Here is a 26,559-nt window from a genome sequence, read left to right on the forward strand (position 1 = left end):
TGTACTTCTTCCATCAACTCTTACATTCATCACCTTCTTTAGCAGACAGCCACTTTCCATTCTCTCAACATGGCCAAACCACCTCAACACATTCATATCCACTCTAGCTGCTAACTCATTTCTTACACCCGTTCTCACTCTCACCACTTCGTTCCTAACCCTCTCAAACACATTCAATTTCTGTCTCTCCATCACTTTCATTCCCCACAACTCCGATCCATACATCACAGTTGGTACAATCACTTTCTCATATAGAACTCTCTTTACATTCATGCCCAACCCTCTATTTTTTACTACTCCCTTAACTGCCCCAAACACTTTGCAACCTTCATTCACTCTCTGACATACATCTGCTTCCACTCCACCATTTGCTGCAACAACAGACCCCAAGTACTTAAACTGATCCACCTCCTCAAGTAACTCTCCATTCAACATGACATTCAACCTTGCACCACCTTCCCTTCTCGTACATCTCATAACCTTACTCTTACCCACATTAACTCTCAACTTCCTCCTCTCACACACTCTTCCAAATTCTGTCACTAATCGGCCAAGCTTCTCCTGTGTCTGCAACCAGTACAGTATCATCTGCAAACAACAACTGATTTACCTCCCATTCATGGTCATTCTCGTCTACCAGTTTTAATCCTCGTCCAAGCACTCGAGCATTCACCTCTCTCACCACTCCATCAACATACAAGTTAAACAACCACGGCGACATCACACATCCTTGTCTCATATAATAATAAATAAAAAACTGGACTTGTGATTGCCTGTATATAGGAAAATGTATGTTCAGTCTAATTACATTCAAAATGAATACAAAAATAATGTAAAATATCTATACAGTACTGTACCTGTATCCTTGTCCATGCTGAGAGATATGACTCTTAAAGGACTCAGGTTCATCATCTGCATAGACACATCCTGGATTCATACATTTAAATACTTCTGGTGCTAGCTTTGTAGTGAGAGTTCTAAATATATCTGCAGGCTGGTATCTGTGGAAATAAAAAATACAACAAGGAATAAAAATTACCTTGCTTGGGCTAATTTGGTGGCACTCTAAGACACTTTTTCCACACTATTGATGTAGTCAAATAAAATTTAAAGGAATAATTGGAATTCTAAAACCATAAATATCAATTCAAATAAAACAAATATGAGAGCTGAAATTGTACAACTATCCTCCTACAAACTCTCCATAAATCTACTGACTTAACTCTAAAACAGACTTTTTCCACATTATTTATGTAGTTAAATGAATTTAAAGGGCTAAATGGAATTCTAAAATCATAAAAATCAATTTAAATATAACAAAGATGAGAGCTGACATTGTATAACTATTCTCCTACAAACCCTCCAAAAATTTAACTTCATAACTCTAAAATAGACTTTCTCCACACATTATTCATGTATTTAATTCAAATGCAAAGGGCTAATTGGAATTCTAAAACTATAAAAATCAATCTACATACTTATACCAATGCACTTCCCCCCATTTTTTTTTTGGGGGGGGGGGTAGCTGACATCACACAAATGAAAAAAAAAAATCAATCTAAATAAAACAAATACAGGTATAGCTTGACGTACTGTACATCGTTTCGAGTTCGGTCGGTTGTCAAAAATAACACATGGAAAAGCAAAAATCCAGTTTTGAGACATTATGTTTGACTTTCTGTCTGTCCGCCACTAGTATCGAAATCATAATATCAGGAATAGCGTTAAAAGCACACAAAATATGCTACTTTACTATAAATAAGAATTAAAGTATATAAAATCATTTTAAAATACTTATACTGTATTCAACATAAGCGTTCACATAACAAATCCTAGCGAACGAACTATGAAAACAGCTGTGACTGTTTATATACCAATTGTCGGTCTTTTAAGAGCTTAACAGTGACGTTTTTTTATGAAAAATTCAACTGTCTACCATTTGAAGCATAACAGCACACAAAATCATATCATTGTACAATAAAAAAAATAATAAAATCATATTATTGTACAATAAAAAAAAATGATAAAAGTACTATATGAAATATGGAAATACATTTTTGTATACTATTTTCTTAATTTCAAGTGCAACTTAACAATAAATTTTTTATTTATGATTGTGATCAGCTGATCTCATGACTATCGCAAATAACCAAGAATAATTTTGTTAGTTCATTCAAAGCAAATTATATTAGCACCAATTTATTACAGAATAGCACACACAACACACACACACACACACACTCTCACTCTCTCTCTCTCTCAACTACATTCTATTTTGTATTTTTCAATATCAATTCAAGGTGTATTTTAACAACAATTACCGATTTTTTTATTTTGGTTTTGTGTCTGATACGATTTACCTATCACGTACTCCTTGAAAAAAAGAGGAGTACAGTTCAATGAACTTTCAACCAGTTTCTTAAAATGCGCATCGAACAACAACAGATGAATCAGCTGTTGGCGTTGACAAATGACAATCCGCAGCCATCTACGTAGGCTTAGCAATGTAAACAAAGATATTGAATGTAAATATTAATAAATGTAACAACTGAAGTTTATTTTATACTATCGCAAAATAATTATAACTTAATTTACTCAACCTTAAAGAATCAGTCTATTTTATACTATCCTTGAGGAAACCACCTTCACACATAAAGAGCCGCGATGCACTGTAAACATGCTAAACTGTAAACATCTACATTTACAAGTATGGATGTACATTTATTCCTAAAATTAGATTAACTTTTTCAGTACTAAATTAAAAACTAAATTTATTTGTTTGTAAGCTTAAATAGATTCTTATTAACCATATATTAATCAAATTACATTTATGAGTAAAATACAGAACTGGAATGGTTATTTGTGGTTTAGCCTAGTGACAAGAGAATTCAGAGAAGTAAATTCGGCTTAAGTCGTTTTTCAACTTAAGTCACCTCTCCTGGAACCGATTACTGACGTAAAGTGAGATATACCCGAATGAGATCTGAGATTGCATTACTATGCTCCTACAAACTATCCATAAATACAACTACTCATAGAAATTTAAAATACTTACTGTACAAAAACTTCTTGAATAGGCACAGTCGGGGGACTTTTGGGAAGAGTTGCAAGACCGGGAGGAGGACTCCTTTTAACAGTTTGGTCTTCCATATGATCATCATCTTCAACTGTGACCAGATTAGGATTCAACTTGGATTTGCTACCAAAAGCTGATACCGAATTATCAGAGGTGGCACTTTTCGGATGGTCCTTATTAGCAGTTGTGACATGAGACGAACTCATCTGAGTGGTAGACTGCACCTCACCGTGCGGGGACATCAGAGGTTTATCTGGCATACCATATAATGTACTAATTACTCCTGGTTCCTGCTTACTCATTAAGGCACTATCCTGTACATTACATAATATAAATGATTTGCTTCTTTGGGTAGAATATCCTTCACTTGCACTTTTTTCTGAAGAGGAAGGCATTGCATTAGCTTGAGAAGTAAATGTAAAACCTGACGAAGTGTGTACATCGCCTGTAGAGTTTGGTATTGTTACAGTGACTTTGACTGGTGATTCATGCTGTGATGATGTAACTTGAGGTGCTTTAGTGTCGTTAAAATCTGCAAAAAAATAAAATTTTCATTAATCCCAGAACCTAATTTCATATTGATTTATCTACTTTCCTTGACCCTAATAATATTTTCTTTTGAAAGTTCAATATGAAATATGAACTAGTGGTGACTATTTTTACCTACATATACTATAAATTACCAATACCTGATATCACTTGTGAATCTCATCTAATCTGAGTTGTTCTATGCTTAGCAAAATCCTGCTGTATACAGTATTCAAAATCAGTAGTCGCTAGTAGCCTGGCCACTGGATAGGACAAATTACCTATTTTCATGGTTCAAAATTATTCATGGATTTTCATATTAATTGAATCAGGTAAACCTAACAAATATATCTAGAGGGTCAACTTTTCCATATTACTTTCAGAATTCTTTCACAAATACAGTAGGTCCCCAATTTAAAAACATTCGGAGATAAAAACACAAATCTAACTGAAAATAACAAAGGTAAGATAATGAAATATTGTTATAAAATGACAAATTTGTGGATAATTTATATTTTTCCTAATGATAGAAACCTTCACTTATAATTTAGGGGTATTAACTTTCGGAGGAATTGAAAAGACGGACCATTACAAATTTTAGCAAGGGTTAATTACCCATACCTCTAGTTAGCAGAGGACAGGGGGGTAGCTTGTACTACTCCCACTCACACAGCTGTGATTTAGCTCACTTTGCTTGGAGGTAGGACTTCAAGGGGTATAGGGTTGGCTAGGATGTTTGTATAAATAGCTAAAGGTTTATATTGTTAGGAAAAATAAAAATTATCTACGAATTTGTCATTTGTTCCGTAACTGGAATGCAATCCTATGCTATTTATTAGGGATGACTCGACCATTAGGGAGGGTGGATGTCCCTGCCAATCTGACTTTTGGCTTTACCCAGGGGCTCCTTATCCGAGTATATTTGTACCCAAAATAAGGAGTCGCTGCACCTCACTAAAACCTTGCTACGCAAAGTCCACGGCCTACGTAAGCTGTGTGTTGAGATAAGCAGTGTGACTGTCAAGGTGAAAGTTATTCTGAGATTTTGTAGGAAAAACTGTGGTAACCAAGACTTTCCAAATACCACCTTGCCAGGGTATGGGACACAAACAGTATTAGCTTAGTACTAGGTACATAAGGGAGTATGGTTTACCTGCAGTAGTTTGAGGTCAGCTTATGCAGAGAACCCAGGATGCTGCTTTCCCCAAGAGAAAGGATAAAGAAAAGAACAAGAGCCAGTCCAACCTTTTCATTCACGCAGACTAAAATCGGGTAACAGTGCCATTAACTTTCTGCTACTTGTCCAATGAGGAGCTTAAGGTATACAACCAGCTGTTGTGCAGCCACCACAGGACCAATATTGTATCCAGTTCCTGTGGGTCACATCTTGCAGGAGAAAGGTTGTGAAAGTCACCTGGAGCATTCACACCCTTGCTCGTAGAACCTGCGTCACAGAGTAATGTGCTTAGAGCTCTGCCCCTGAGATTGTGGGTCGACGTATTGGATTAAGATCTGGATTCAGAACATAACTGATGACTCTGTAAATCCAGCAGAGATGATGTTTTGGTGATCCTCCTCTTGTCTCTCCCAGTGCTGATGACAAGAGAAGGGACACGGGTGGGCTGTTGCCATTCTCTTGAGGTAGAGCCTCAAATCCGACCCGGGGTACAGTAACATATGATCTGGATCGTCAGATACTGAGTGCAGACTTGTTGTCCAGGATCCGTCACCTCTGGAGACTGTCTTCTCATGAATGGGCAATGTCGAAAGAGAGACCACGAAGTTCCTTGACTCGTTTGGCCGCTGTCAAAGTGTGTAGGAACACTCTTTCTAAACCAGGTGAAAATTTATTGCCTGGTGAAGTGGACCGTTGGGAGGTCTCCTTAGATACCGGACAACTCGAGTCATGTTCCAAGAGGGAGGTCTCAATTCCGACTGAGAAAAGGCAAGTTTGTAAGTCCTCATAAATTAGGAAAAATCTAGCGATGAGGGGATATCCCTTCCTTTCAGTTTGAAGGCAAGGCTCAAGGTTGAGTGATCGTCTTTACCTGCTGAAACTGAAAAGGGGGTCTTTTTCTCATGCATATACTCGAGGATTCCGCTATTGCTGGAATAGAGGTATCGAGTGGAAAGATACGCTTTCCCATGACACCAACCACAGAAGATGTTATACTTTGCCTGGTAGACTGATGCTGAGGAATTCCTCAGATATCCAGACAATCTCTTTGCAACTTATTGCGAAACGCCTCTCTGAAAAAGGAGGTGCTGGATAGTCTCCAAGCGTACAATCATAGCGAAGCTGTAGCTTGTGGTAGAAGTCGAAGTGTGGTTGTTGGTGACGTGGAGAGGTTTCTCTTGGAGGCTCTATCAGGAGCTGCAGGAGGTTTGGAATTGTTCTGCGTAATGCCACAGCGGAGCTGCGAGAGCCCTTGAGAGGCTGACCGATGTTCTAGCCTTGTTGAGTACCCTTCTCTTCATACAATAAAACCAGGACGAGACATAAACATTGTTGTTGAACCCACTGTTGTTGCCATGACTTTTGCTAGAGAGCCTTGGGGTCTAAGATTGTGGAGCAGCGGAAGCCTGAGGTTCAGCGGCGTTGCAAACAGATCTATACAGTGTGGTCAAGAATTATGCGTGTTCGAATTATACAATGAACCATTTATGCAGTTGCTATTTTTTGAAGATAAATTTTCTGTACCCGCGAAGTTGTTCAAAGTCTGCGAGTCCAGCACTACAAAATGTATCAAATCTATCTTTTTAAGTATATTGGTAGCCCTAAATACGGTGCTTGATAATAAATGTTACAAAACGATATTTACTGTACCTTACATCTTATTAACATAATTTCATAATAAATAGCCTATTTAAGGAAAAATTCCACATCAACAATGAAATCAACTTTAACTGTGAGTCCAGCTGACAACATGTAAACAGAATTGTGGTTACATTCTCGGCAATCTTTATCTTTCTCTAACTTTTCGATAATTCTAACGGTAGTGTTAATGATGGTATCTTAAAGCATTATTTTTGTTTAGTACAGTATACAGTATACAATATAAAAGCTTTATTTTTCCCTTCATGTGTTCAAGGTTTTCACACGTAGGCTGGGTTCGTATATCGGCAATGAATAAGCCTAAACTTCAGTAATGAGTCGACAATATTGTCATATTTTAAACAGTATAGATTTGCTTTACAAAGATTTGTTGTGTGTGTGTGTTTGTGTGTGTGTGTAAGAAATGAAATCATAGTTCACATATGGCAACCTGAGTTTAAGAATGAAATTAACGTGACTATTGTTAGTTGTGGCGATCAATTCCTTGCTTCAGGTGATACAAGAAACAAAAAAACAGCATTCGATTACAACAACTGATTCTCTCTCTCAATGAATTCCTTGCTTCATGTGGTACAAGAAACAAAAAACAGCATTCGACTACAACAACTGATTCTCTCTCTCGATCAATTCCTTGCTTCAGGTGGTACAAGAAACAAAAAAAAAAAAAAAAAACAGCAATCGACTACAACAAGAGAGTGAGTCTCTCTCTCTCTCTCTCTCTCTCTTCTTGGTGATCAGTGAGGCATTAATGATCAGCGCTCGATTGAGAACTGGCGATCGGCATGCTAAAGATCAGCAAGCTGACGATTGGCTGGTCAGAGATCAACGAGCTGAGGTCGATGATCGAAGAAAGACAAGCTGCCAATCGGCAATCTAGTTATTGGCGATCTAGTTATCAGCAAGCTGATGACTGGTTATCGACTAGCAATTGGCGATCGGCACGCTAGCAATCGGAGATTGTTAGTAACTGGCGAGACTGGAGGTCAATGATCAGAGAAAGACGAACCAGCAATTGGCCATCTGGCGATCGGCGAGTTAGCGATTAGCAAACAGCGATCTAGCGATCAGTTGGTTGATGATTTCTCATTGGTGGAAGATGAGCTAGAAATCAGCAATCCGCGGACTAGTGAATGGCGGTCGGTGAGCTAGTGATCGGCGATCTGGCAACTAGAGATTGGCAAGCTAATGATAAGCAGTTTACAGGGAAGTGCTGGTGTGCAGGAAAGCACTAGCGCATAGAAAGGCTAGCACTTAGGAGAGCACTGGTGCCCAGGAGAGCGCTTGTGAGTTGGAGAGCGCAGGCGCACAGGAGAACGGCGCTGTGCATGAGAGCGCTGTCGTGTAAGAGAGTGCAGCTGCGCGAGGGAGTGTTCACAAGTTGGAGAGCATTGTTGTGCTGGCAAGCGAAGGAGCACTGGCGAGCTGCCAAACGTTGGTCCTTACGCCGGCGAGAATGCGTTGGGAGCGCCAGCGATCAGGAGATCGCTGGGGCATTGGAATGGGCTGACGAGCGATGACGCTCTGGAAAGCGTTGAAGTGCTGGAGAGCACTGATATAATGCTGTTGAGCACTGCTGCACTGGAGGGCGCTGGCGCGCTGGAGAGCATTGGAGTGCAGCTAAATGCTTAGGAGGTGCAGTGCGAGCAGGCAGATGATGAATAGGAGGCAGAAACGGTGAAGGCAGGTCAGCAGGTCGGCATGAAGGTTGAACTGGAACCGGTATGTGCCCTTTGGAAGGGCGAACATCCACCAACGGGGATCGCGAACAATTCACAGAAGAGTCCACAATCGAAGTCCGAGGACTAGCTGCAGCATGGTCAGGAGAAGGTCCAGTTACAGGCCTGAAGACGATGGAAGAGGAGGCTCCTCTGCGGGGGAGGGCTGCATTGCTGAAGAGCCAAAGAGGTGTCTCTTCGAAGGTGAAGGCGTACTTCTAAGGAGAAAGGATGACGCCCCTGGGGGACGGTGGACCAGCAAGCTGACCTTCAGCAGTGGCCCCTCTTGCGAACGAGAGAGGTGATCACTTCGCAGGAGAGATTTGCCTAAGACTATGCTCTGCCCCCAAAGGAAGAGAGACTTAGCAAGGGGGGAGCGTAGTCTAAGCGAAAGAAACAACAGCAGTCGGAGTCGATGAAGTGATGAAGAAAACGCAGGGAAGTTCTCCTCGGAAGGGAGAAACAGCCCCACACCTGGGGAGGAAAATCCTCCCTTGGAAGGGAAGGTAGTCCAACCCCTGGAGGCGAACCTCCTGGCAGCGCTATAAGATGACCTGGCAAGAGCGCTGCCTGAGGAAGCAGCCGGAGTTAGTTCCTCGAAGATGAAGTGCTAATCAGGAGCTGCCATGGCGTACTTCTAAGGAGAAGGGATGACGCCCTCTGGGGACTGGCAGTGACAGCAGATTCCCCGGCCATAGACGGGATAGCTCTACTTTGTCGGGTCTCTTAGTCGAACTTAGAAGAACTGCATCGCTAACCGAGGAAAAATAAAATTTTTTATGTAACAAAAAACTCCCTCTGGAGAAACACCTAATCCGCGACGGGAAAGGAGACCAACGATGGAACAAACAAAATAAGAACTGCGCACTCCCTTCCCTGGTCGACATCGACAGGAGGAGAGCGGAGGGTAACTGTAATAAAACAATAATTACGATTCTTTAAATCAGCTAAAAATATTCACTAATTGGAAAAACCACTGATCCTTCGACGGGAAGTGTTTCCCAGGGTGAAGAAGCTGAAAAGTTAAATTACAAATAATTATAATTTCACTTAAATAATTAAAAAAACAATCGGAAGCACAAACTAACCCGCGAACGGGAAAGGCGCTCCCCCTGTTAGTATACTGTCTGAAGCCAATGAAAGGTGAATGACCTTGAGAGGAGAGAGACCAAAGTCAAGCTTTGAAAGGCCACACTCCCTTCCCTCAGTAATCCATATGTTCCTTGTGGAAGAGGGGAAAGGTGAAGATAACAGATGAACGAGGTGGGTTCAAACGATCATGATTCCCCTGGGGCGGCAGCCGAGTCAACGGCAGGTTATCCACTGACGGGAAGACTGATGGACAAGGGGGGGGAGAGGTCGGAAGGGAAGGTTCCCCAGCCTTACTCAAGTGTCTTGAGAACATGACCTATACGTTATCATACGCACAGCACAAACAATGAAACCGAAAGTTTCATTATATCTATCTATATACATACATACATACATACATACACACACACACACACATATATATATATACAGTAGGGTCCCGAATTATGCGTGTTCGAATTATACGATTCCCCTTTTATGCGACCTCTTTTTAAAAAATAAATTTTCTGTATCTGCGAAACTGCTCAAAGTCTGCGAGTCAAGCACTATAAAATGTATCAAATCTATTGTCTTTCTAAGCATATTGGTAGCCCTAAATACGGTGATTTATAATAAATTTTACAAAACAATATTAACATTACATCTTATTAACATAATTTCATAATGAATAGCCTATTTAAGGATAAAATTCTACATCAACAATGAAATCAACTGTTAACTGTGCGAGTCCAGCTGACAAAATGTAAACAGAATTGTGGTTACGTTCTCGGCAATCATTATCTTTCTCCAACCTTACGATAATTGTAATGGTAGTGTTAATGATGGTATATTAAAGCATTATTTTTGTTTAGTACAGTATATATAAAAGCCTTATTTTTTCCTCCGGGCGTTCAAGGTTTTCACGAGTAGACTGGGTTCGTTTATCGGCAGTGAATAGCCTAAACTACGGTAAAGAGTCGGCAATATTTTGTCATATTTTAAACTGTACACATTTGATTTGCAAAGATTAGTTTTGTAGAGTAGACGGTAAAATAAAAATATGGAAACTTGAGTTTAAGAATGAAATTAACATGACAATTGTTAGTTGTGGCGATAAATTCCTCGCTTCAGGAGGTACACGAAACAAAAACACGGCACTCGATTACAACAGCTGATATATATCTCTCTCTCTCTCTCTCTCTCTCTCTCTCTCTCTCTCTCTCTCTCTCTCTCTCTCTCGTGTTATACAATACTTACAAATAGATGAAGAAACCAAAATCGGTTTTCTTAAAGTGTCAATTAAATACAAAACAAAAAAATTATACCGTGTATACATCCATTTCAATCATAGCTTAAAATACGGTATCCGATTTCGTCAGCAAACCACTATTTTTTAGGAAACACCATTCTATTCCAGAAAATTTTTACTCTTTAAATAGTCAATTGCGCTATAATAAAACATGTACTTGGGTTTTTAAATTTCGGGTGTGTTTTAAAAATCGAGTATTGCTGACTTCTTTTTTTTTTACTTTTGGTTGTGATCAGATCAGCTGATGTGTAGCTTCCGCTCTCACGAATATGCGCGTACGAATACGTTAATAAAGAATTGTTTACACCATTTCTTAATTTATTCAAACCATCAATACAGTCAATATTACATAAGGACCAATGTGTTATAAACTATATTTATTGTTTAGTACATTTATATGCACAGCACAAACAATGAAACGGAAAGTTTCAATATATCTATATATAGATAATCATACATACATATATATATATATATACATATATATATATATATATATATACATATATATATATACATATATATATATATATATACATATATATATATATACATATATACATATATATACATATATATATATATATATATACATATATATATATATATATACATATATATATATATATATATACACAAACAAAAAAGTAAGTTAAAACAAAAATTATCATACGCACAGCACAAACAATGAAACGGAAAGTTTCAAAATATCTATATACTGTATATGGATAATCATATATATATATATATATATACACAAAAAAGTAAGATAAGACAAAAATTAATGGCAGTCCAAAATAAGTGAGGAGGAAGAGCGGTAACAACCGGTCTCCATCCGAGCCAAAAGTAAAGTTAGTTAAATCCCAGGTGTGTGAGTGGGAGTGGTAGCAAGCTACCCCCGCTACATGGGTAGTTAATCCTCGCTAAAATCTTAATGGCTCGTCCTTTCAGTTTCACCGAAAGTAATACCCCTAATAAATAGCGTTGTTTTGTATTCCAGTTACGGAACAAACAATATTATGTCATTCAATACAGTAAGCTAAGTAACATTTGTAATAACCTGATATCTATTTCATATGAAACCCAACTATATGTTGACTTTTGTTGCTGGAAATCATAGGCATGGGATTCAGGTTAGGCCTACCCTAGCCAAAATTTAACAAACTTTCACCTACAAATAGCTTCTTGTTATTAAGTTTGTAAGTTGAGGACCTTCTGCATCCAGTACTATCACCAAAGCAATACAATTTCATTCTTATAGAATATTATGGTTCACAATAACAACCACCCAACAATCATCAGACAAAAATACTATGAAGCTCTGTGATCATTTATAATGTGCAACAAGTTAGTCTTAACTTGTACAAATGCCTCTAGTAAAATAACTTACCTAACTTAAAATATTTTATTTCCCTTTATGATAATTTCTGTTTCTAAAGAATGCTTTACTGCATTAGCTTTTGTAAACTTCCTCTGCTCCACCACATTGTGCCTTCAGTGACCTTCAACATCACCATCTCAAAATGTTTAAAACCTCTGGTAATGTCCACTACTATTAAGTAGTTTTAATTGTAATAACATTGTAAACTATATTATCAGACTTGAAACTAAGGTACCAGTAATCCTGAGATAGAGCACATACCTTCACCAAACATCCGAGAAGCTGATGCAGCATCTAAAGTGCCAAAACTTTCGATTCGAAGAAATCCTGGTTCTCCACTAGCTGCAATTGAAAAAAAATTCATAAATATTTTAACACAAGTAACCAAAACTGATTTTCATATTCCTTCTATCTCAAAGCTGTTTAAATGCTGATGCCTACTCCAAAATAAAAATTTCCTGTTTCTCCCCTTACAAAAAACCTTCCCCTCTGGGAATCATAATGAAATCTGGCGACCGGTGGAAACTAACTAGTCGATGCTGCAACATAGTCGCTTTTACCTTTCAGCTTTCAAGTAAAAAACCTGATCATTAATCTCTTGATATTACTGATAAGAGAGGAGGAGGGTGAGCATATATATGAACATCAGGTGAAAGACATTTTGTCTTTGCCTATACTTATACCGAATAGTCAGGCCTATTCTTTCTATATACTCCTCTGTCCTCATATGACAACACTGAGATTTACAAACAATTCTTCTTAAGGGGTTAACTACTGCAATGTAATTGTTCAGGGACTAATTTCTTCTTGGTAAGGGTAGAAGAGACTCTTTAGCTATGGTAAGTAGCTCTTCTAGGAGTAGGAGACTCCAAAATCAAACCATTGTTCTCTAGTCTTGGATAGTGCCATACCCTCTATACCGTGGCCTTCCACTGTCTTGGATTACAGTTTTCTTGCTTAAGGGTACGCTCAGGCATGCTGATCCATCTTATTTCTCTTCTCTTTTTTTTTTTAACTTTTTATAATTAATATATGAAAGATCTAATTTAATGTTACTGTTCTTAAAATATTTTATTTTGATTTTTTTCAGGAACTGGCTATGGTGTAAGAATAATAATAATAATAATTGCTCATAGAATTATTAATGAAATCTCGACTGGGGTAAAGAAGAAGCAGCAAATACAGTCAAGCCTCATTATCTGTGATAGTTAGGTTACAAACACAGGCGCGATAAGCAAATTTTTACGAATAAATACTACACTAAGGTGGGCTAACCCCTAACCTAAAAAGTCACTGTCCCTTGCCACGAGCGGGTGCCCGAGCTGATGACTAACACAGTAAATACTGCCTAATATTCTTTTAATTTGGTTTCTATAACAGTTTATAATCATATGTACAGTGTACAGTACATTTGCACATATGTAAACTACGTACTGGACACAGCAAAGTTACAGTACAATACTGTGCAAATGTAAATTTTACCAAAGTCATCATCATCCCCTTACTGTTCTGTATAAAAAAAAAAGTTGTTCCTATCTAGTAATACTGTACTGTAACCTAATAACCATTGATACTGTTCAGTATATTACTGTAATATATGTACAGTAATATTACTACAGTACAGCTTAACTGTACTTACTGTAAGTGTTCTGTGTTTTCGTTACCGCTACTCTAGAATCATGACGCACCTTATGTGTTGTCTCTTGCACAGTATGTTATCTATATTTTTTCAAACAGAAATAGTTTATTTTATGAACTAAAAACTTAAATATCTCGATAATAATTGTTTCTTTTAAATAAATAAACAAAATGTACTCTCTCTCTCTCTCTCTCTCTCTCGCACAATTAACTATCTAAATAATCATAATTTCCTCAAGTGCAATAATGATTCCGAAACTAAATTGATTGAGGTAATTCTTCAAAGATTATTAGCTCAGTATCAATCCTCCACCACAACAGATGACAATTATTACAGCAGTTCCCATCATTCAAGAAACTGGATGGCAATACCTAGCTACCTTCAAATATGTAAAATATTTCTAAAATTAAATAAATTTTCTAATGTAAAAATCCTTCCTTTAACACAAAAGGATCCACCTCTAAAACTCTCCTTTTTATACATCTGGTCAAACTAATTACTAAGTGACCTAGTAGTTTTGCCAAATAACTTGGGAGAACCCAAAGTATGAACCTAATCAAAATAGCAGGTCTTCCTATCGAAATTTGCCGAGACAAAAATAGGTGTTATAACAGTAATGGGTTGAATTAAAAGATTATTATAAATCAGCATATATTCATGTACTGTTATTAAAATTAGAAGTATTAGGATCGAGTCAGTAGTAGTCTTTCATTCATTAAAAGCATTTATATTGAGAGTTGTTGAAATAATAATAATACAGTCCCGCCTTGGTTTTCGACCACAATCTGTTCCAGAAGGCTGTTCGAAAAGCAATTTGTTTGAATTCTGAAACAATTTTTCCCATTACAAATAATTCTAATCTGGTCTAAGACTAGAAAACAACTTTTTTAAGCATTTTTACATTATTTTACACCATAAAATAACAAATTTGGAAATAAATTGTATTTTTCCTAACACAAACCTGGAGCTATTTATAGGGTATTACTTTCGGCAACGCTGAAAACTAGCCAAGACAATTTTAGTGAGGGATAATTGCCCCCATCCGCTGGTTAGCAGAAGGGGGTGGGGTAGACCAGCTACCCCGCTCACTCACACCTGTCGGTTGAGTAACCAGTTTTGCTTTCTGGCAAGACTTCTAGGGGGACAGGGTGGCAGGCCAATTTGTATAAATAGCTCCAGGTTTGTATATTAGGAAAAATACAAATTTTTTCCAAATTTGTTATTTTTTCCGACAAAAATACAAACCTTCCACTATTTATAGGGTGACTTACTCTTGGGAGGGAGGAAGTCCTACCAACTAGCCTTGGTTATGAACCGGGGTTCTCTCTAATTGATTTTTTATCTAATTAGTAGGAACCCTACCCTCGCTAAAATCAAAGTAGTTACAAGGTAACACAATAATAGCGGCCTGCAGAAGCTTGTGTGAGAGACTAGCGGCTTGTCTTTACATAGGAACTCGAAGATAAGCATGAGTTCTAAGACATATCCAATACCCTCCCTCAAGAGGTATTGGTGACAAAGTATCTATTAATACTTAGGATGCCCAAGGGAAATGAATCTTACCTGCAGATGGGTGAGGTCAGCTATGCTGCGGTCTTGCGGAGCTGTTTCCCCAGGGGGGAAGAAGGTGAAAGAAAGAAGGGAGCCAGACATTCTTTTCATTCACCCAAGACTAACTCGAGTAACCTCAGCCCTCAACCCTCTGCTACTTGTCCACCAAGGTGCTTAAGGCATTAGATCACTTGTTGTGCGGCTACCACAGGACCAATGGAAAAGGTTTCCATGCTCCTGTGGATTACGTCCTTCAGGTAGTGGGCTGTGAAGGTCGTCTGGCGCTTCCACACGCCCGCTTGCATTACTTTTGCCACAGAAAAATTCTTCTTGAACGCCAGAGACGTTGCAATGCCTCTGACGTCATGAGCTCTGGGTCGGTTGGACAGAGGAGGGTCTGAATTGTGAGCGTATTCGATTACTTTCCTTATCCAAGAGGAAATAGTATTCCTCATGACCCTCCTCTTGACCTTCCCCGTGCTAACAAAAAGCGCTTGTACACGGGGGCGAGATTTATTTGTTCTTTTTAAGTAACACCTCAGACTCCTTACTGGACATAGTAACAGTTGGTCTCGATCTTCGGTTACAGAACGAAGACTCTATCCGAAATGGGCCGAACGTGGAGTCCAGCACACCCGGATTTTGAGTCTTAGCTATGAACTTAGGGACGTAGTTGAGGATTACTCCCCCCCCTCCCCATCTGCTGGAGTGGGAGACATCAGCAGATAGACCATGAAGTTCGCTGACTCTCTTGGCTGAAGCCAGAGCGAGCAGGAACACCATCTTCCACGTGAGGTGGCGATCGGAGACCTGGCGTAGTGGCTCATAAGGGAAGCCCTTCAGGGACCTGAGGACCTGAATCCCATTCCAAGGGGGAGGTCAGCTTTGCCTGGGGACAAGTAAGCTCGTAACTATGTACGAGCAAAGAAAGTTCCGAGGAGGAAATGTCGACTCCTTTCAGTCTAAAGGCGAGACTCAAGGCTGAGCGGTAGCCTTTGACTGCCGAGACCGAGAGAAGCATTTCTTCCCGAAGGTGTACAAGAAACTCTGCTATTGTTGGAACAGAGGCACCAAGGGGAGAGATACCCCTTCCACAACCCCTTCCACAGAAAACTGACCACTTCGCCTGGTAGACTGCCTCTGTAGATCTCCTGAGGTGTCCAGCCATTCTTTTCGCAACCGGTTGCAAAAAGCCTCTATGTGTGAGGTGGTGATGGATAGTCTCCAGGCGTTAAGTCGAAGCGAAGCTACGGCTTTGTGGAAGATGTTGGCATGTGGTTGTTTGAAGAGGTCGTGTTGTGGGGGGAGCTCCCTCGGGATCTCCGTGAGGAGATGCAGAAGGTCCGGGAACCATTCTGCGTGATGCCATAGCAGAGCTATGAGGGTCATTTGCAAGTTGTTGCTTGCTCGTACCTGGTTGAGGACTTTTCTCATCAGACAGAACGGGTGAAACGCGTAAGCGTCCAGGTTTATCCACCATTGTTGGAAAGCATCTTGCCAAAGAGCTTGGGGATCCGGACTGGGGAGCAGTATAACAGGAGCCTGAAATTCAGGGCCGTTGCGAACAGATCCACAGTCGGGGAACCCAACAAAGTCAGGACTTTGTTGGCTATCAGAGGATTCAAAGATCACTCGGCACCAACTATCTGAGTCGCTCTGCTCAGCTTGTCCGCTAGCACATTCCGCTTGCCTGGAATGAAGCGAGCTGATAAGAGTCACCGAATTGTCTTCTGCCCATCTGAGTATCTCTACTGCCAGATGGGACAGCTGCTGCGAAAAGGTACCGCCCTGTTTGCTCAGATTAGCTACTACCGTGGTGTTGTCGCTCATCAACACAACGGACTTCGCCGCCAGGATCTGGTGGAATTTTTTGAGGGCCAGAAAGTGCCCTCATCTCTAAGAGATTTATTTGCTGGTACCTTTCTGATTCGGACCATTGGCCGGAGATGTAATGGTACAGCACGTGAACCCTCCACCTTTCTTTTGATGCATCCGAAAAAAGCATCAATTACGGGGGAGAGACGAGAAGATCGACCCCATTGCAGATGTTCGGCTCCGCCAGCCACCACCTGAGGTCCAACTGTTCTTGTAGTCCTATGCGGACTAGGTGATCCCGGGAGTCAGTGGAATAATGGATGATTTGCGTATGAAAAACAATTTTTGTTTTGAATGTTAAGAAACACTATTACTTTTATTTTACTCTCAAGTGGCCCCCCAAAAAGTCCCTTAATCCGTTATTATTTCTTTTAACAGGCCCCTACACCCAGTAGGGAGAGAAGTTTAGGTTATTCTTCTAAGCATATAGGAAAGATGAAGTTGCCAAAAGAATAGTTACTCAAGACCTGTGTATTGTAATTATTTCTTCCCGTACAATGATGAGTGATTTAAGCATACCCTACAACATGGTAACTTGATTCAAAATTAGGAGCAAATGAAACTAGATTATTCTTATCACTGACCGGTGGTAATATAATGACACAGTGTTTATGGACAGTTTTTGTGCCAAATTTGAGAAGTTACCTTGAGAATCCTAAAGTTAGTTAATGTTTATACATTATTTGCTTTTCCACCATGGCAGCGATTGAATTATTTAGACATTGTAAGCAGGGACATTTAGAAGTAAGCACACCCTGCTCCCTGTAGGGTTTGAAGAGGCAACTGGAATTGTAGTCAAGCATAGGCACATTAAGTGAAGTAATAGTGCATGACCCACCTGATTATGTTGCTAGTCAGCCTGGAGAAGACTGTTAAAAGCAAGTTTGCCGGGATCTTCTAGTTTTGCCGCATGAACTGCAATCCTTGTTTTATGAACCTTTTGATCGTGAGGCAAGCTACTGGTATTTGAATGTATCCCAAATAGATACAGTACACGGTTAGGTGTGCCTTTGTTTATACTAGTATAGTTTAGGGAACACTTATGAGAATCCAGCATGTGAGTAGTTCTTTTTTTTTTTTTTTTTTTGGTTATTCAAATTTTTTTTCATCTTGTCATTGTGATGCTGGAGTGTACAGGGATGCTAATTTTTCCTTTAATTGCTTATTTGAATTTGACAAAAAAATGTTAATGTTAACCTAACTTTTTTTTTTATTAAATCTGTTTCTAATAAGTCATTTATTATATTTTTTTCTCCCACACTGTGTCCCGTTATCAGTTTTAATAAATGTTCCCTTTCACCTAATGTTCTGACATTTTACTTAAGCTTGAAACCATCTTACCTAAAGAAGATAGCTTTTCATAAATTCTGCTAACTTCTCAGAAATGAATCAATGGTCATCTTACGCGTTTATTCAGCAAGCTCAAGGCAAGGTAAGATAAGGGGGAAGTGAGGTTCTAGCTGGGTCCCCTAGCCCAGTATAAATCAAGGGGTGGGGCCCAGTGCTCCGTTCTCTTGACCTGTTACCTAGATTTTTGGGTATTCCACCGTTGTATATTTTTTGCGTAGTGAATGTTGGGGTGTGGTCGGCATTCGGACAATAGGCAGTTTGGGTGCTACCTTTGGGACCTCATCCTGAGGCAACTGTTGGGGACCAGTCGGGTCAGGGAAGAGAGGTGGCCAAGAAGGCGAAGCCAATTATTATTATTATTATTAAATGCTAAGCTACAACCCTAGTTGGAAAAGCAGGATGCTATAAGCCCAGGGGCCCCAACAGGGAAAATAGCCCAGTGAGGAAAGGAAATAAGGAAATAAGGAGATAAGGAAAAATAGAACATTTTAGGAATAGTAACAATATTAAAATAAATATTTCCTATTTAAAATATAAAAACTTTAACAGAACAAGAGGAAGAGAAACTAGATAGAAAAGTGTGCCCAAGTGTACCCTCAAGCAAGAGAACTCTAACCCAAGGCAGTGTAAGACCATGGTACAGAGGCTATGGCACTACCCAGGAATAGAGAACAATGGTTTGATTTTGGAGTGTCCTTCTCCTAGAAGAGCTGCTTACCATAGCTAAAGAGTCTCTTCTACCCTTACCAAGAGGAAAGTAGCCACTGAACAATTACAGTGCAGTAGTTAACCCCTTGGGTGAAGAAGAATTGTCTAGTAATCACAGTGTTGTCAGGTGTATGAGGACAAAGGAGAATCTGTAAAGGATAGGCCACACTATTCGGTGTCTGTGTAGGCAAAGGGAAAGAACCGTAACCAGAGAGAAGGGTCCTATGTAGTACTGTCTGGCCAGTCAAAGGACCCCATAACTCTCTAGCGGTAGTATCTCAACGGGCGGCTGGTGCCCGGGCCAACCTACTACTGCGCCGGGAGCTCTTCCAACTGAGGAAGATCTGTGCTATCTCCCTCAGTCTCTGAATTCTTTTGTCTGATGGGAACGCTTGGGCCTTAGGGTGTCTAATCACATGACTAGGTATACCAGTTCTTGAGAGGGAAGCAGATGAGACTTCTCGAGGTTTACTACGATCCCCAGATCCTGGCAAGACCTTAGAAGCTCATCTCGGTGGCGGAGAAGGGCGCTTCCGTGTCTGCCAGAATCAGCCAGTCATCCAAGTATCTCAAGAGACGGATGCCAGCTCTGTGGGCCCAAGATGATACTAACGCAAATACTCTCGTGAATACCTGGGGTGCTGTGGAAAGACCAAAACACAGTACCACGAACTGGTAATGGTTCGGATTGAACATGAATCTTTGATACTTCCTGGAAGATGGATGAATTGGGATCTGGAAGTAAGCAACCTTTAGATCTAGAGTGCACATGAAGTCCTGTTGTCTTATCGCTTGTCTGAGAGTGTTGGCAGTCTCCATCCTGAACGGTGTCTGTTCGACGTACAAGTTCAGGGCTGAGAGGTCGCTGACTGGTCTCAAGTCTCCAGACCCCTTTTTCACAAGAAAGAGTAGACTGTAAAAGCCTGGGGACCCGTCGAGGACCTCCTGGAGAGCGCCCTTCTCCAACATGGTCTGGACTTCTGCCCTGAAGGCAAACTCCTGTGCGGATCCCTTCGCACAGGGGTTCGATGGAATCGGCACTCGAGTCAGTGGAGGGAGAGAGAGCATGAACGGGATGCGATACCCTGAACGAACCACCTCGACCATCCAGGGTTAGGCCCCGTGGTGAAGCCACCTCTGTCAGCGGCTTTGCAGGCATCCCCCCCATAGGTGGGCAAATGGGAGGATTGTCTGCCCTATTGGGACCTTCCTCGGCTGTATCCCCTCTTTCCCTTTCATCCACAAAAAGACTTCTTGTTGCGAAAGGCCTGCTTCGCACCCTTTTGACGCTGTTGTTTTGGGTCCCTAGCCTTTTTCGTTTGCGGTTTCTGTTGTGGGCTGAGAGGGAAAAGGCCTGGCTGTTAAGGCCTTTTGGATGAGGGAGTCCTGGCTGGACCTCCTCCACCTCTCTGCCACCCGTTCTACATCCTTGGGGTGGAACAAGGAATTGCCCTCGAAAAGTGCCTTTCTCAGTCTCGCTACTTCGGCCTGAGGGAGATGTCTATGAAACTTGCCTATGACGGCGTCCCTCCTCTTCAGGATAGTGTTGGCCCAAAGGTTCACTCCCTGGTGAGAGAGAAACTTGATGGCCCAAGTGCCAGACAATAGGAAGGTCTCTAAAGACTTCCTGAAGGACTCCTGAGACAGGTCCTAGACCAAATCAGTTGTCTTAAGGGTCCCAACCAAAAGTCAAGCCACGAAGTAGCCTGCATGACGTATTTCGCCACCTTCTCCTGGTTAAGAATCTCGGAGGCCGAAAAGGAGACGAAGTGCCGTGAGTTTCACGAAGGGTGTGGCCTTCGAGTGTCTCTATGGAGTGACCGAGAGGCAGCGTTGGAAGAGATTCCCCGAGGATCTCGTAGTACCTCCTCTGAAACACATACGGAGGAGGTAGGAGCTTGAAGGAAAAGTTGGAGAGGAGAGAGGTGGTGGACCCAGTTTCCTGGGACACTGCCTTCTGTTTGGCACTCTTCAACCCCTTTAACCAAGGAAAAGCTGCACTGGTTGTCCTATGAGGTTTCTGAGTGCCGTAGAACTGGTCAAGGACTGTCTCCTTTCCATCTATTGGGGCTGCCGATGGATCTGGCAGTTCAATGATGGAACGGATGCAGGCTAGGACCTGCCAGAAAGCATGTTCCGACTCCTTCCTCTCATCCTCTTTGAGCTTAGGGCTAGCGGCTGCTGGCAGAGCGTCGTCCTCGAGATTGCTCTGCCTTTCCACATCCAAACTCTCATCCATAGGAGCCTGGAGTAGGTCGTGGTCGTCAACGGGATAGACCGGGGATAGGGAGACTACCGAGGAGGTGTTTGCTTCCGGTTGCCTAGGAGGCAGTCCAGAAGGAAGCGTGGCCGAGGATTCAGGGATGGTGAATAAATCCTTCGACTCCCTGTTACGAGGCAGGTGGTCCTCTGTCCATGAGGGACAAGAGGACTCTGTCGGCTTACGGGTGAAATGTAAGTCCGCTGCCATAGGGAGTGCGTCACGCCCAGTCGCAGGTCGTGCCTCCTTAGACGCTATCTTGACTGGCGAGGGACGGAAGGAGTCTCTGTAGCAAGTCACCCTATCCTCCTTAGGGAGCGAAGGACAAATCCTTTTTCTTTTCCCCTTGGGTCTAGCCTGTGGCGTCTTGAACTACAGGGGGCTACCCTGAGCTTCTTGCCTATTCTCCTCCCAAGGCCTTTTGCGAGGGGATGACCGTTTCCCCTTGCCAGATGGGCCCGCATGTGCGGAATCCTCCAAACTCCTCCTAGGATTGGAGGGAGGAGAGACCCCTGAGACGAGAGGAGGCGACAAAGGGATCCTAGGCGTGTCCCCTAAGGACTGGGAGCGGGGAATGACTCCTGTCATGGCTTGGTGCATTACATCGAATAAGGTGCGAAGCCATTGGGGATCACGGGCTCCCGAGGAACTAAAGAGGAGGTCCTTGGGAAGACACGGATCCCTGGGCATGTTTCTCAACTCTCTTGCCAGAGGGAGGCTTCCCGGCAGGGAAGATTGGCAGAGGCCTACCCTTAGGGATAGGATCTGGGCATTAGTCTCGTGGGCGATTATTGTCTCTGTGAAAGCCTATGAGACTTAAGAGACTGATGGGTGCCTCTCTTTGCAGGAAGGTTAACCCCTGCCGCCAAAAAGGGAATGCCGAATCGAGGAGGGTTTGGTTCTGCGAGGTTGTTAATTCAGGAGAACCTACTCCTGGTTGGGATGTTCCCGGGAATGGAGCAACAGAGGATCGTGAACCACGATTGCGCGCCCTGTCATAGTTTGTGCGGTTAGGAGCCACCCCCCTCACTGCCTGAGAATTCTGCACAATGTTGATTGTGCGCGCCAAAATGGTCGCAGGCTCGCGCACTAAGATGGTCGTGCGCATGCGCGCCAAGCTGTTGGCACGCGATGGGGTGTTCGTGTGCACGCCCCTCAACATGGCGTTGATTGCGCGCACCTTGTTCACGCACATGGCATGCGTAAGGTTGTTCGTGCGCGTCAGGTTGTACCCGCACGCCAGGTTGTTCGTGCACGCCAATTTGGTCGTGCGTGCGAGAGCTCTCAGTGTGACGAGAGTACTCACTGCTACGCTCACCTGAAGGTTCACGATAGCCTGCGTTGTGTGAGCGCGAACGATCAACACAAGGAGAGTTCGCAAACTCTCTGTCAGATGAATAATGACTGCAATCACGAGAACCCGAAGGTTCAGCATGAACTGTGATGAGAGACCCCGAAGGATCAGCGCAACGAGAAACCAAAGTTTCCCAGTCACGAAACATCGAGGTGTTAGCGTGACTAAAGCTACGAGAGCCCAAGGATTCAGCGTAAATCAGGTTAAGAGACCACGTAGGATCAACGTAACGAGGAACTGAGGTTCCTCTGTCACGAGACCCCGAAGGGTCAGCGTGACTGATGGCGTCGGAACCAGACTCTCGGCCTGACCGACGTGCAACAGCGCCTGCGCCCACAAGGGGAGGATGAACCTCCGCAGAGGAAGGAGATGACCTCCTTCTCTCCACTCCCCTTCAGAGGAGTTCGAGGAGAACTTCCTTTGAAGGGGGGCCATCAACATCCAGCGATGGCCACAAAGACACAAGGTCTGGAAAAGAACAGGTGCTCCCAGGGGGAGAGGAAGGAGCCGACTCACTAGGGGAGCCGACACCTTCGCCTAGTCACAAACCCTGCGCTACTGCTCAGCCGTGCCCCAGAAGGGCATGGTTGAGAAGTAGCTTCGGGCAGAGATTTGGGAGTAGAGGGAGCAGACGCTCGCGATTTCTTCGATTTCGAGGAAGACCCCGAAGGCAAAGATTCGCACTTAGACTTCTTCTTCTTCTTCTTCTTCTTACATGCAAACTTTTCCCACTGGGAGGCAGGCCACTCCCGACACTAGGAACAGGTGTTGTCCCGCCACCACTGATGTCCCCGGCAAGCCGGGCACAAAGGGTGAGGGTCCTTCTCTACGGACGACATGAAGGTACCGCAGCAGCGGCCCTCACGCCCTGGACATGTCCGCATAGCAGGACAATAAACAAACACACACCGATACACAAAAGAAAAAAGAAAAGTAAATAAAGTCAACACAGTTTTGTTTTAACGGGAGAGAGAGACAGCATGTCTGCACTCTACCGAGCCAAAAGCAAAACTGGTTACTCAACCGACAGGTGTGAGTGAGCTGGGTAACCGGTCTACCCCACCCCCTTCTGCTAACTAGCGGATGGGGTAGTTATCCCTCACTAAAATTGTCTTGGCTAGTTTTCAGTGTTGCCGGAAGTAATACCCTATAAATAGGGGAAGGTTTGTATCTGTGTCGGAACAACTGTATATTAAGAGAGCAGGTTATATATGAAGTACACAGAATTTCTCATAAATACTCTATAAATAGAGTAAGCTAGGCTGGGGAATTTATTGCGGTATCTGTAGCAACTCGTACCCTAGCCTCGTTTACTCAGATTTTTGTGTGAAATAAAACTGAAGAAATAGCTTGCTTGTTTTATTCTAATAAAAGATACCCTATCAAAGATTGTGTGAAACAAAAAACACATCAAAAACATTTATTATTCTTACCAATTATAAGACATCAAAAAAATAAATGCATCAAAGGCTACCCTAAGAGTTAACGAAATCTTTTGGAAAAAAAAAAGTGCAAAAATTCCAATGAAAAATATCCTATTAAAGATTGTGAAAAAGAACACATCAAAAACATTTATATATTTTTACCAATTGTAACACACAAAAAATTAACGCATCAAAGGCTAGCCTAAGCTAAGGTAAGAGTTAACGAAATCTTTAGAAAAAAAGTGCAGAAATTCCAATGAAAAATATCCTATCAATGATCGCGTGAAAAAAAAAAACATCAAAAACATGTTTTATCTTTACCAATTGTAACACAAAAAAATAACTGCAGTATTTTCAATGCAGGAATATTTTTACCTTTCTAGGGATTTGTAGATGGCATAATGAACATGGTTGTCGGAGAAAAGGGAGGAAGATTATTGGTTGAAAGTAAAATCCCCTTCCATAAAAACATCGGATAACTTGGCTGTGGGTGTTGTCTCTCTAGCAAATCTCTTCGGTTGGGAAGACTCTGCCACAGGGTGTTCTTTCCTTTTTGTAAAGAACTCATCTAGTGTAACTTATTTCTGCCTTCTTTTAAGAACTACGAAAGTAGCTAATAACAAGGTCATTAAAAGCATACACAGCTCTGCTGGTTCTGGCTTTATCTGGGTGATACAGTTCCACAAAGTTCTGGAGTCCGTTCCATTTGGCGCATATATCTTTAATAACAGCAATTGGGGCATCCTTCCTTCCCTCATCCTCATCAGAAGACATCTCCTCCAACATCATCTTCTGCTCCTCCTGAAGGTGCAGGAGTTCCTCTGAGGTGAGCTCGGCACGAAGTTCATCCTGTAGCTCCTCGACATCATTGCTGTCCATCTCAAAACCGAGATTTTGGCCCACATTAACGATGCCATCAATGAGTTGCTTATCCTCTTGAGATTCCTCCTCAACATCAGCAGCTGTGCTGGTACTAGCAACATTCTCAAACCCTTCAAACTAGCGCTCAGTAACACAATCGGGCCACAATTTCCTCCATGCAGAGTTCATGGTCCCATATGACACTTGGACCCAGGCTTTGTCGACGATGGTGATGCCGTGGTAGATATTGAAATGATTTTTCTAAAAATCTCGAAGGGTTAGCCGAATGTGTCATGTCACCCCAAAGCATCGTTGAAAAAGGAATTTGGTATACAATTTCTTGAAATTTGCGATGACTTGCTGGTCCATGAGTTGGAGCAGTGGTGTCGTATTTTGAGGCAGAAACTTGATTTTGATGAAAACAAATTCATCAGTTAAGTCATCCTCCAAACCCAGAGGGTGGGCAGGAGCATTATCCATCATGAAAAGGCAGCGTAACGGCAACTTCTTTTCCTCCAAATATTTTTTCAAGGCTGGGACAAACGCCTCATGCACCCACTCTGTAAAATATTATCTGGTCAGCCAAGCCTTTGTGTTTGACCTCCACATAACAGGCAATTTACTCTTCATAATGTTATTCGCTTTAAATGCGCTGGGATTCTCCAAATGATAAACAAGAAGTGGCTTTATTTTGCAATCGCCGCTAGCATTACCACATGGCAAGAGTGTAAACCTATCCTTCATAGGTTTGTGACCTGGCATCGACTTCTCCTCACGTTTGATGTAAGTCCTTCGTGGCATTTTCTTTCAAAAAAAGGCCAGTTTCTTCACAGTTAAATATTTGCTGGGGAAGATATTCCTCAACCTTGATGAAATTAGCAAACCTGTCTTAAAACTTTTCCACAGTCTCCTTGTCTGAACTTCCTGCCTCCCCATGATGAACCACGGATTGTATCCCACTTCTCTTCCTAAACTTTTCAAACCACCCTCTGCTTGCCTTGAAATCAAACCCTTCAGGATCCATGCTAGGGTCTTTTTTTATCAAATCCCCATACAGTTGTCTTGCTTTGCCACAAATCCCATCCTCCCTAACACTACACCCTGCTAACTGTTGCTCGTTAATGAAAATAAGTAAAAGTTTCTCCACTTCCTCCAATACCTATGGTCTTTGTTTGCTGAACACAGTCAATCTTTTAGCAATATCACTTGCTTTAGAGCGTCTTTATTTTTCAGGATGGTGCTTATAGTTGATTTTGCCATACCAAACTCCTTAGCTAAATCACACCCGATTCATGTTTCGCTATTGATTCTTTCTTAAACTCATTAGTTTTGCACACTACTTTCCTCTTTTCATCACCACCAGCTTTACTATTTGCACTTGCTTTCTTTGGAGGCATGATTATGGGTTAAGACATCAAGTTAAACATAAAATACAGTCAATATTTTCGTAAACCACAACGAACAGGTTTGCATACAATGGTTGAATACTAAAGATAATGCGAGAGCGCATCAGTCGGCATTCGAGCCACGTCGTCGGGTTGTCTTGGCTCATCTCTGGGTGTTCGAGTTCCAAAATTTTGTTTGGCACCTGAAGCAAAAAAAATCTCGAATTTTTTGTTCA

General features: G+C 41.8%; 1 protein-coding gene across 1 annotated transcript in view; it reads right to left on the minus strand.

The window, feature by feature from the left end:
• The window catches only part of LOC137652289 (uncharacterized), a 208,791-nt gene that overhangs the window by 82,304 nt on the left and 99,928 nt on the right, over positions 1-26,559 (minus strand). The window contains 2 exon segments of the mRNA XM_068385592.1: positions 858-1,001; positions 3,056-3,608. Coding sequence (XP_068241693.1) covers positions 858-1,001; positions 3,056-3,608 — 697 coding nt within the window.

The sequence above is a fragment of the Palaemon carinicauda genome, chromosome 13 (genome assembly GCF_036898095.1).
Source record: "Palaemon carinicauda isolate YSFRI2023 chromosome 13, ASM3689809v2, whole genome shotgun sequence".
NCBI lineage: Eukaryota > Metazoa > Arthropoda > Malacostraca > Decapoda > Palaemonidae > Palaemon > Palaemon carinicauda.